Below are 12,307 nucleotides of genomic sequence, written 5' to 3' on the forward strand. Positions count from 1 at the left end.
AAGATGGATGGAGCCAAATACAGGACCATTCTGGAAGAAAACCTGATGGAGTCTGCAAAAGACCTGAGACTGGGACGGAGATTTGTCTTCCAACAAGACAATGATCCAAAACATAAAGCAAAATCTACAATGGAATGGTTCAAAAATAAACATATCCAGGTGTTAGAATGGCCAACTCAAAGTCCAGACCTGAATCCAATCGAGAATCTGTGGAAAGAACAAAAAACTGCTGTTCACAAATGCTCTCCATCCAACCTCACTGAGCTCGAGCTGTTTTGCAAGGAGGAATGGGAAAAGATTTCAGTCTCTCGATGTGCAAAACTGATAGAGACATACCCCAAGCGACTTACAGCTGTAATCGCAGCAAAAGGTGGCGCTACAAAGTATTAACTTAAGGGGGCTGAATAATTTTGCACGCCCAATTTTTCAGTTTTTGATTTGTTAAAAAAGTTTGAAATATCCAATAAATGTCGTTCCACTTCATGATTGTGTCCCACTTGTTGTTGATTCTTCACAAAAAAATACAGTTTTATATCTTTATGTTTGAAGCCTGAAATGTGGCAAAAGGTCGCAAAGTTCAAGGGGGCCGAATACTTTCGCAAGGCACTGTACATCCTTGAAATGTAATTTGATTCACATGGGTCTAGATTATTCTAGATTGCCTTGCCTCAACCAGGGTACAAATACAAGCCTGCAATATGTGCTGAGGAGTATTTCTGTCTGTAATAAATGTTCCCCTTTTGTAGGGGAAAACTAATTCTGATTGGCTGGTCCTGGCTCCCCAGTGAATGGGCTTGCCTGCCAAGTGAGTGGGCCTATGCCCTCCAAGGCCCACCCATGGCTGCACCCCTGCCCAGTCATGTGAAATCCATAGATTATTACCTAATGAATGTATTTCATGTCAATTGACTGATTTCCTTATGTAACAGTATAACTTTAGACCGTCCCCTCGCCCATACCCGGGACCCTCTGCACACATCAAGTCACCTGCGAAGCATCGTTACCCATCGCTCCACAAAAGCCACGGCCCTTGCAGAGCAAGGGGAACTACTACTTCAAGGTCTCAGAGCAAGATACGTCACCGATTGAAACGCTATTTAGCGCGCACCGCTAACTAAGCTAGCCGTTTCACATCCGTTACACTTATATGAACTGTAACTCAGTAAAATCTTTGAAATTGTTGCATGTTGCGTTTATACATTAGATATAATCCGATGTGTGTACAAAGAAGACATACATCTGGTGTGTGTACAGTCTGGTGTTGATCTTGAGGTGACATTAGAAAGATCGCTACTTTTACTATTCTGGGCCTATAGGAAAATATACCCGATTTTCTCAAGGTCCTCTATGTTTAAAGGCATTTCCAGAGGGGGTTTATCTTGTTGAAATAATCCATTTCAAAAGTCCTAGTTCCGGGAACTATTTGATACATTTAGGCGTTTATGTATTAAAAACTCGTTTCCACGTGCACGAGCCTTCCATATCACTTACAAGTTTTTTTGTCTTTCACCTGTTACGGCTCGAGGTGGGGTCGGTGACGTCACCCGAAGATGGGGGATGGGGTTGGGAACGCGCCGATGAACTCCGCCTGGGAAAGTTGCCTCGACACCTGTAGGAGAGTAGTTTCACCACAAAAACGAGGAAATTGAAAACTTCTATTTACATAAAATGAAGAAAATGCGCTGATGAAGCGTTGCTTCGACAAATGTTGCATGGTTTTATCAAATTAATTGTTTGTATCGATTGACTAAAGGTTGGCCGTCTTTTAGGAGCTTCCGCGTTGGAATGGCGAAGAACAAAATAGGAAATATTATCTTGCTTGCGCTTCTGCTTGGTTTCCTGCCAACAGGTAAGGTTTTTAATCTAAAACCGCTTTAAGATACGGCTCTAACGTGTATTGGGCTTTATTACTTACAAAACACAATTGACATATACATTGTCTTGATTCTTTCCAAAATAAGCATGTTAGAATAAGTTAATAATCGACAGGTGTAAACATGACAAGGCCAACAAGTCGCGGTCACGTGACCGTAGGGTGTTTACAAGTTGCCAAGCAGATGGGTGTTCAGGGCAGTTAATCCACAACGTTAAACGTTGTTAGAAATGATTGTTTCCGAGTACTAATATGCACTTCTGTATACAAATTAAGCAGTTTGAAAAACAGTTTATCTTAATCATTTGAACACATCATTTTTTTCTAATTTAAATTGATTTTTTTGCGTGTTATTTTTGTACTATCCTCTCATTCTTTCTCGCAACTCTGTCTTTCAGAGGTGTTTTCTATCCAGGTGATTGTTCCTCAGACAGAGAGGAGTACGGCTCTCTTTGCCTCGGTCATCATACGCTGTGACTACTCCACCTCCGCCAATGCACAGGAAGTCCTGGTCACCTGGCGCTACAAGTCCTTCTGCAAGGACCCCGTGCTGGAATTCTACTCAACAGGTGAGATATTAAAGGACAGGTAAATGAGTGAGGGCTGCACGGACACTAGTGTAGCCCTCCTTCTTTCTTTCCGTTATTATAGTCTTCTTGCAATGGGGCTGTGGTGATTGTGATGTCATTAATGGAACTGCAGAGCTTGTGAGGTAACAGGGCTGTGGAGATTGATGTCATATTGCAGTGAAGATTGTAAATGTAATAATGGAGCTGTGTAGTTTGATGTCATAAGGTGCTGTGGTGATTGTGATGTCATGCTTTGCAGATTGTGCTGTTATAATGGGAATATGATGATTTGGATGTCATAATGGAGCAGCAGAGATTGATGTCAGAATTGTAAAGTGATGCTATAATGAGGCTTTGAAGATTGTATGATGTCATAGTGGTACTGTTGAGATTGGGACACCAATGCGATAATGGAGATGTTGGTGTATAGTGATGTCATCATAATACTTCCATTCTCCTCCTGCTGTAGCCTATCAGGCTGCTCTGCAGCTGGGCCAGGATCCAGCCAATGACTGTCCAGACCGCCAGCGCACCATTCGCACAGTCATCCAGAAGAAGGGAACCAATGAGGCCACCCTGGGCTCTGAGTATCGGGAGCGCAAGATATCCATCCAAAACAGTGAGTGTGACCCCAACTTAGTGAAAAGAGACCACAATTATCAGATTTGTAAATGTTGCATTAAATGTTATCATGCACATGTACAGTAAGTGCTTGGGTGTGTGCCCGCCCCCCTGCCCTCCACAGAGGCCGACCTGGTTATGAATGAGGTGATGTGGTGGGATAACGGTGTGTACTTCTGCTCCATCGATGCACCGGGAGACACTTCCGGAGACTCAGACCGCGAGGTCAAACTCATTGTTTACCGTAAGTGACTGCAAATGTTTTTTGCTTTTTCAGGATGCGTTTAACTATCCTCATTTTCATTTATGTATTTGCATGTTCCACCAATGCATTGCTCTCCTGGGGGAACCATGGGGTGCCTGTGGCACATCATTAAAAAGCACCCTTAGGCTTGAGGACCAACTGTGCAGCTAATGTGTTACACAATCGTGGGTCATGTTTCATTCTTCCGTAACAATTAATTTATATATTTTTTATTTATATATTAACAAACTTTTCCCCCAAAAATGTTGTGGTTTCCAATTGTCCCATCTCTACAACTCCCATACAGACTCGGGAGAGGCTAAAGTCTAGGGCCATGCGTCCTCCGAAACACGGCCCAGCCAAGCTGCACTGCTTCTTGACACAATGCCCGCTTAACCCGAAAGCCAGCCGCACCAATGTGTCGGAGGAAACATGGTACACCTGGTGACCGTTTCAGCGTGCACTGCGCCCGGCCCGCCACAGGAGTTGCTAGAGCGCGATGGGACAAGGACATGCCGGCCTAACCTGGAAGACGCTGGGCCAATTGTGCGCCGCCTCATGGGTCTCCCAGTCATGGCCGGCTGCGACACAGCCTGGAATTGAACAAGGATCTGTAGTGACACAGCTAGCACTGCGATGCAGTGCCGTAGACCACTGTGCCACTCGGGAGGTCCTTCCATAACGATGTTAACGTCCTCCATTCAAGGTTCATAGGTTCTCTATGTAAAACATGCATTCAACAAACTGTACACCATGTAATGGCCTATTTTGAATAAGAAATAATGTAACTCGCATTCTGTAGAGACTTGGCGCTGTTGTCTATGTGGCACTTAAATTACAATGTGAGTAACACAGCAAAAAAAATTACATTGGCCAATCCCAAATCAACTCCACTATTCTGAAAAGATGGCATAGGTACAGTATAAACAAAATTATAGTAGCTCCAACACTGCGTGCAGCGGAGGCACGCATTAACACACAAATCGAAGTGAGAGAGGCGAAGGGAAGGGGTCAATTTGGGATTCTGCAAAAAATGTGGCAAAGAAATTACCTCCATATCCGGAATAGAAAGCCTTCTGTTTGGGTCAAACACAACACATTACTGAGCACCACTCTAAATATTTTCAATCATGGTGGTGGCTTCATCATGTTATGGGTATGCTTGTCATCGGCAAGGACTAGGGAGTTTTTTTTGTTGATAAAACACAACGAATAGATCTAAGCACAGGCAAAATCCTGGAGGAAAACCTGGTTCAGTCTGCTTTCCAACAGACACTGGGAGACATTCACCTTTCAGCAGGACACAAGCCCAAGTTGCTTACCAAGACAACATTGAATGTTCCGTAACGGCCTAGCCACAGTTTTGACATAAACCAGCTCGAATATCTATGGCAAGACTTGAAAATGGAGGTCTAGCACAGATCAACAACCAACTTGACAGAGTTTGAAGAATTAAAAAATATATATAATTTGCAATCCAGGTGTGTTAAGCTCTTAGACTTACCCAGAAAGACTCAGGTGTTATCGCTGTCATTTTCAATACATTTGCAAAAATGTTTTGGGGTATTGTGTGTGTAGATGGGTGAGAGGATTTTTTTTTTTTTGAGTTCAGACTGTAACACAACAAAATGTCAAATATGTCACTTGGGTATGAATACTTTCTGAAATCACTGTGTCCTTCTTGACCTCTGTTCCAGATTGGCTGACGGTGCTGTTCATCATCATCGGGGCTCTGCTGCTCATCATGCTGTTCTGTATCTGCTGTTGTCAATGCTGCCCCCAGAAGTGCTGCTGCTACATCCGCTGTCCCTGCTGCCCACAGACCTGCTGCTGCCCTGAGAAAGGTACCACACACACACACGATCGAGCGCATACACACTCATAGTGATACACTTATTCACAATTCTCCTCTCTCCCCTCCCAAGTGGTGATGCAGCACAGGATGATACGAGAGGCCCAGAAGGCCATGGCCCCCTGGATGCACGGCCAGCCTATCTACGCCCCCATCAGCAACCACTCCTCCCAGGGCAACCCAGTGATGTACTCAGGTCAGTCTTATAATGGTGCTAATGTTGTACCCTGCATGTTGTGAAACTATCTACTGAACTCCGGTCAATGTTATAAAGTTGTACCCTCAAGGTTCTCCCAAAGAATGTAAGAGAGGTGATGTGCCACCTTGTGGACTGGCTGTGCCACTATGTAAATAGACAAATGAAAAAATATCTGACCCCCCTCCTGGCCGTACTCCGCAGCACCACCTTAAAAAAATCCTGGGGAAGAACCCTGACCATACCTGCTGTGAAACGATCTCCTGGTCTCAGGTCAGTCTTATAACGGTGCTAATGCTGTGTGATTCGCTATGTCTCCAGGCTCGTTCTCCGATGGGTACCCTACCAAGCCCAACTTTGCCATGGCCCCGATGGGCCCCTCGCCCCTCCAGCTGCAGCCTCCCCCTATCCCCCAACACCACATGCCTCAACACCAATATGGTATTCACCACGGTAACGGCAGCATGCACGGCGGGAGCGCGCACGACACCAACCAGATGCTGGACTTTCTGGAAAGCCAGATGAGGGGGGTTCACAGCCAGATGCCCCCTCCCCCTCATCAGCACTTGTCTCCCCACGCCCACCAGTACCAGCCCCAGGGAGGCCACCAGGGGGTCCCCTTCACGGCCGGCCCCCCCAGCATGCTGTCTGCCCTGGATGAGATGGGGATGAGGGGGGTGGAGAGGAGAGTGATCACCTTGCCCCCTATCGTCCAGCGGGTACCCAGTTTCTCCTCTCGCAGGGGGACTGGAGGGGGAGGAGGGACCAGTGGCGCTCCAAGAATATCCAGCGGCAGCACCAACCGCACTGGGGGTGGCGGCGGTGGGCGTTACAGTGACAACCGGCGTGACAAACACGACTCCACCCCTCCGCGGCAAGGAATCCTGCGTAGCTACAGCGACGAGTCAGACTGGGATGACCGGAGGGGAGTGCCAAAGAGGGAGGGGCAAGGCTCGGCCGGGAGGAGGACTGGGGGGTCTGGGTCGGCGCCACGGTCCCGTAGTCGTGACGACATGATGGAGGAGCTGCGTCGGTCAGCCCTTGCCAGGCAAGATAGGACCCACTCACCTCCTGCCCATCGACAACGGTCCTGGAGCTCGGATGAGGAAGACAGCAGGAGGGGAGGGAAAAGGGGAGGCAAGGGGAAGCTGTGGCCAGAGAAACCCCCCAGCTACTCCTCCATCGAGATCCAGCACGGCAACAGGAGGAACTACGACCGCTACTCAGTAAGAAACAAACACGAGTGCTGATGTATGACTCACACCCATATAACATTGTTTACTCACACATACAGATCAGGATCGTACTGTCCTGTAACACACTGCACAAACAGGATGGTACACGCACATCTACAGACATTCACATGCACTCATTTTACCACACAAATGTCAACACTACTGAACACCCTCTATCTCTCCCTCCCCATCCCTCTCTCTCTTTCTCTCTCCTTCCCCCTCTCTCTCTCCATCCCCCTCTCTCTCTCCATCCCCCTCTCTCTCTCCTTCCCCCTCTCTCTCTCCTTCCCCCTCTCTCTCTCTCTCTCCATCTCTTTCTTTCTCTTCCAGGATAAGAGCTCTCGTAGTGGTACCAGTGTGGTGATCTGAAACCGGTGTCTGCCTGCCTGAAACCTACCTGAAACCTGCCTGTCTCCCTTTTCCTCAGTGTAAACTTATGGTTTGTGTCTCCACAAAATGTTTGTTTTTCGGTCTCCACTGTCTGTCTGTCTCCACAAACAGTCTCTGTCTGTCTGCCTTTGGACGAGAAGTGACACCAAAAGGATTATTAAGCGTAATTGAGTCCAGAGACGTGATAGTCTAGCATCCCATTGTCACATAACTACGGGTCTCTGAGACCACTTCCCAAACGAGCATCTGCCCAAAATTCCCAACCAACACGGCTCTGCGTACGCATCCTATATTAATTTGAATGTGTTGACAATTGGAGAAATTGCTTGAGCCACGCTGAGAAAAGTATGAAAGCTAATGTTCCAATATTCTAGATCACGCATACACGTTTTGGACTCTGATAGACGCTATAGAATGTATTGTAATAAGGTGACTCCGGTGCCTTTATACCTGTACAGGCGTAGAGGTTAAACACTACTTATGTAATATTGTGCTATACTTTATATAGAATGGGATTGAAGGGCAAGGTGTATATGGGGGGAGGGCTAGAATACCGGAATCTTAAGGCACATATTTTACCTGTTGAAATCCATGTGATTTTTAAAATTATTTTAGAATCCTTTTATTTTTTTATATTTTTTTTTACACATTTACCTATGAGACAATGTAAAACACAGCACTATCACGTCAATAGTAAGAAATATAATTCATTTTTTAAATTGTACATTTCATCAAATGTGTATCTGTTTTCTTATTTTAAATAGTTGTATACAATGTTTTGTTGTAGATTGTGTAGTGTGTGACTGTTTCTGGTTCAGTTTTCCTCAAGTGCCTCTGTCTGTTTATAGTTGTATGTTGTTGTTTTTTTTAGTCGGTGGTGGGATAAATTATTCCGTTGGTCTTGTACTGGGGATTTTGTACTTGGGATTTAAATGAAGTCAAGTGTAACCATCATTCACCTTGCTTTGAGTGGCATGTTTCGAGAGTATGGTGAGTCTTTGTTCTACAGTACCAGTCAAAAGTTTGGACACACCTACTCATTCCAGGGTTTTTCTTTATTTGTACTAATTTTCTACATTGTTGAATAATAATGAAGACATCAAAACAAATATGGAATCATGTAGTAACCAAAAAAGTGTTAGAAGAATCTCAAATATATTTTGATTTGTTTAAGTAGCCACCCTTTGTCTTGATGACAGCTTTGCACACTGTGGCATTCTCTCAACCAGCTTCACGAGGTAGTCACCTGGAATGCATTTCAATTAACAGGTGTTCATTTGTGGAATTTCATTCTTTAATGTGTTTGAGCCAATCAGTTTTGTTGTGATAAGGTAGGGTTGGTATATGACAGATGGAGATGCTTTAGTTAAACAAAGTGTCTGTTAAGTGTGTAGACAATTGCGTTTTAAAAAAAACGAACACTTTTTAAAAATAAAATAGTTTTAGAGAACTTTTAAATTAAAAATAACTTTATCTTCACTGGTTCCTCAGATGATATTATAAACTAATAATACTCTCAACAAAAATATAAACGCACATGTAAAGTGTTGGTCCCATGTTTCATGAGCTGAAATAAGATCCCAGAAATTTTCCAGACACACACAAAACATATTTCTCTCAAATTTTGGAGTGGTACCCAATTGTCATACTTGAGGAAAAGTAAAGATACCTTCATAGGAAATGACTCGAATCACCAAGAAAAATACTACTTGGCTAAAAGTCTAAATGTGTTTGTTTATAAATATACGTAAGTATCAAAAGTAAAAGTATAAATAAATTCAAATTGCTTATAATAAGATCAGACGGCACGGTGTTCTTTTTTTACGGAGAGCCATGGGCACACGACAACACGCAGACATTTTCAAACTAAGCGTTTAGTGAGTCCTCCAGATCAGAGGCCGTAGGGGTGACCAGGTATGTTCTCTGTTTAGTGAGTCCTCCAGATCAGAGGCCGTAGGGGTGACCAGGGATGTTCTCTGTTTAGTTAGTCCTCCAGATCAGAGGCCGTAGGGGTGACCAGGGATGTTCTCTTTCCTGTCCTGCTTAAGTATTTAAAATGTAACAAGGTCTTTTGGGTGTCAGGGAAAATGTATGGAGTAAAAATAACATTATTTTGGAATGTAGTAAAGTAAAACATAAAAAGTAAAGTTCTGATTGGCTAATTGACATCATTTGAGTCAATTGGAGGTGTACCTGTGGATGTATTTCGAGGTCTACCTTCAAACTCACTGCCTCTTTTCTTGACATCATGGGATAATCAAAAGAAATCAGCCAAATTGTAGACTTCCACAAGTCTGGTTCATCCTTGCAAGCTATTTCCAAATGCCTGAAGGTACCATGTTCATCTTTACAAACAATAGTACGCAAGTATAAACACCATGGGACCACACAGCAGTCATACCGCTCAGGAAGGAGATGTGTTCTGTCTCCTAGAGATGAACGTACTTTGGTGCGAAAATGCAAATCAATCCCAGAACAACAGCAAAGGACCTTGTGAAGATGCTGGAGGAAACGGGTACAAAAGTATCTCTATTCACAGTTAAATTAGTCCGATATCGAGTCCTATATCGACATAAACTGAAAGGCCGCTCAGCAAGGAAGAAGCCACTGTTCCAAAACTGCCATACGGATTGTAACTGCACATGGGGACAAAGATCGTACTTTTTGGAGTTATGTCCTCTGCTCTGATGAAACAAAAATATAACTCTTTGGCCATAATGACCATCGTTATGTTTGGAGGAAAAAGGGGGAGGCTTGCAAGACGAAGAACACCATCCCAACCGTGAAGCACAGGGGTGGCAGCATCATGTTGTGGCGGTGCTTTACTGCAGGAGGGACTGGTGCTCTTCACAAAATAGATGGCATCATGAAGGAGGAAGATTATGGGGCTATGTCGAATAAATATCTCAAGACATCAGTCAGAAAGTTAAAGCTTGGTCGCAAATGGGTCTTCCAAATGGACAATGACCCCAAGCATACTTCCAAAGTTGTGGCAAAATGGCTTAAAGACAACAAAGTCAAGGTAATGGAGTTGCCGTCACAAAGCCCTAACCTCAATCCTATAGAAACTTTGTGGGCAGAACTGAAAAAAGCATGTGCGAGCAAGGAGGCCTACAAACCTGACTCAGTTACACCAGCTCTGTCAGGAGGAATGGGCCAAAATTCACCCAACTTATTGTGGGAAGCTTGTGGAAAGCTACCCAAAACGTTTGACCCAAGTTAAAGAATTTAAAGGCAATGCTACCAAATACTAATTGAGTGTATGTAAACTTCTGACCCACTGGGAATGTGATGAAAGACATAAAAGCTTATAAATAATTCTCTACTATTATTCTAACATTTCACATTCTTAAAATAAAGTGGTGATCCTAACTGACCTAAAACAGAGAATTTTTACTAGGATTAAATGTCATGAATTGTGAAAAACTGAGTTTAAATGTATTTGGCTGATGTGAATGTAAACTTCCAACTGTAAGTCTAAAATATATGGATGAGCTGTGACAGAACGGCTAAATTGCAATCGATTTTTTATTTGAACCTTTATTTAACTAGGCAAGTAATTTAAGAACATTCTTTTTTACAATGACAGCCTAGGAACAGTGGGTTAACTGTCTTGTTCAGGGGCAGAACAACAGATTTTTACCTTGTCGGCTCGGGATTTCGATCTAGCAACCTTTCGGTTACTGGCCCAATACTAACCACAAGGCCACCTGCCACCCCTAGTAAAGAATAGATAGTAAAGGATACAGTATATACATATGAGATGAGCAATGTGATATATGTAAACATTCTTAGTGGCGTTATTAAAGTGTTCCATTTTATTAACGTGGCCAATGATATCAAGTCTGTCGGGAGGCAGCTGCCTCCCTGTGCTAGTGGTGGCTGTTTGAAAAACAGCTTTCTCAAGGCCATCAGATTGTTAATCTCTGTCCCAGCTTTGATGCATCTGTACTGAACTCGGCTCCTGGATGGAAGCAGGGTGAACATGTAGCGGCTCGGGTGGTTATTGACCTTGATGATCTTTTTGCCTTCCTGTGACATCGGGTGTTGTAGGTGTCCTGGAGGGCAGATAGTTTGCCCCTGGTGAAGCGTTGTGTAGACCGCACCACCCTCTGGAGAGCCCTGCGGATGTGGGAGGTGCAGTTGCCGTACCAGGCAGTAATGCAGCCCGACAGGATGCTCTCGATTGTGCATCTAAAAGTTAGAGGGTTTTCGGGGACAAGACACATTTATTTCATCCTCCTGAGTTTGAAGAGGAGCTGTTGCGTCTTCTTCACCACACTGTCTGTGTGCGTGGACCGTTTCATTTTTGTCGGTGATATGTTCACTGAGGAACTTCAAACTTTCCACCAACAGTGCCCCATGGTGTGGGTGGGATTATGGTATGGGCACGCATAAACTACGGACAACTAACACAATTGCATTTTATCGATGGCCATCTGAATGCACAGAGATACCGTGACGAGATCCTAAGGCCCATTGTCTTGTCATTCTTCCATCACCTCATGTTTCAGCATGGTCAAATCAAAGTTTATTTGGCACATGCGCTGAAAACATTAGGTTACAGTGAAATGCTTAATACAGGCTCTAACCAACAGTGTAATTTTTAAGTTAATAATGCACAGCCCCTTTGACACTTCTCTGTTTGGAAACAAATGTGCAAATCAGCATTGAAAAAGGGTGCACATTTTAAATTTGTTCCACCTGAGCGAGTCTGACCACAAGTCAGAGACCACTATGATGACACATCAAATGGGTTTGATGGATTGTGGGAAAAGAGCAGGAATATGCTTTTGTAAGCTACAGTCCAAGCTATGTCTTCCAATGGTACGACTGCTGTCGGCATCCAAATATTATCCAACTTGAATAAACTCTTGGAGGTAAGGATGAAAGCAGTGGTGTAGTCTACGGCGATACCGATATCACTTATTGTTGATATCTACAATAGTGCATTGATGTGAATCACACTGCTGTTCTCTCATTCAGCTATTTGCACATTACGGATTGTGGTTGTGGATGAATGTTCACAAATCTAAAAGTGCATTTGAACCCAATAATGGTTTGAATTCAAGAAGTTGAAGCTGCCTATCAATCATTGTTTTTGAAACCAGTGGACAGCCAGTGACAGGGCTCTTGCAGCAGCTGCACAGGGTGGATCCCAGCCTATGGAATAAAAGTGGGGCTTTTATTGCTCAATCTAATACATGCTGATAAAACATTTTTTATCCATAGGCCTAATGGACACATGTTCAAACTCACACACGTTTGATAGACTTAAAGGGGCAATGTGTAATGGCTTTTGGATGTTGTGGTAGCAGAATCAGAAT

The 12,307-nt window shown here is 43.9% G+C and overlaps 1 protein-coding gene across 1 annotated transcript; it reads left to right on the plus strand.

Moving 5' to 3' along the window:
- The first annotated feature begins 1,543 nt into the window (after positions 1 to 1,543).
- Positions 1,544 to 7,934, plus strand: ildr1b (immunoglobulin-like domain containing receptor 1b). Its single transcript, XM_029640745.2, has 8 exons — positions 1,544 to 1,849; positions 2,272 to 2,442; positions 2,912 to 3,061; positions 3,188 to 3,307; positions 5,005 to 5,151; positions 5,233 to 5,355; positions 5,677 to 6,581; positions 6,921 to 7,934. Exons 1-8 carry the CDS (start codon positions 1,786 to 1,788, stop codon positions 6,957 to 6,959), a joined length of 1,719 nt encoding a protein of 572 aa, XP_029496605.1. The 5' UTR covers positions 1,544 to 1,785; the 3' UTR covers positions 6,960 to 7,934.
- The last annotated feature ends 4,373 nt before the right edge of the window (positions 7,935 to 12,307 follow it).

The sequence above is a fragment of the Oncorhynchus nerka genome, linkage group LG3 (assembly GCF_034236695.1).
Source record: "Oncorhynchus nerka isolate Pitt River linkage group LG3, Oner_Uvic_2.0, whole genome shotgun sequence".
Lineage (NCBI taxonomy): Eukaryota > Metazoa > Chordata > Actinopteri > Salmoniformes > Salmonidae > Oncorhynchus > Oncorhynchus nerka.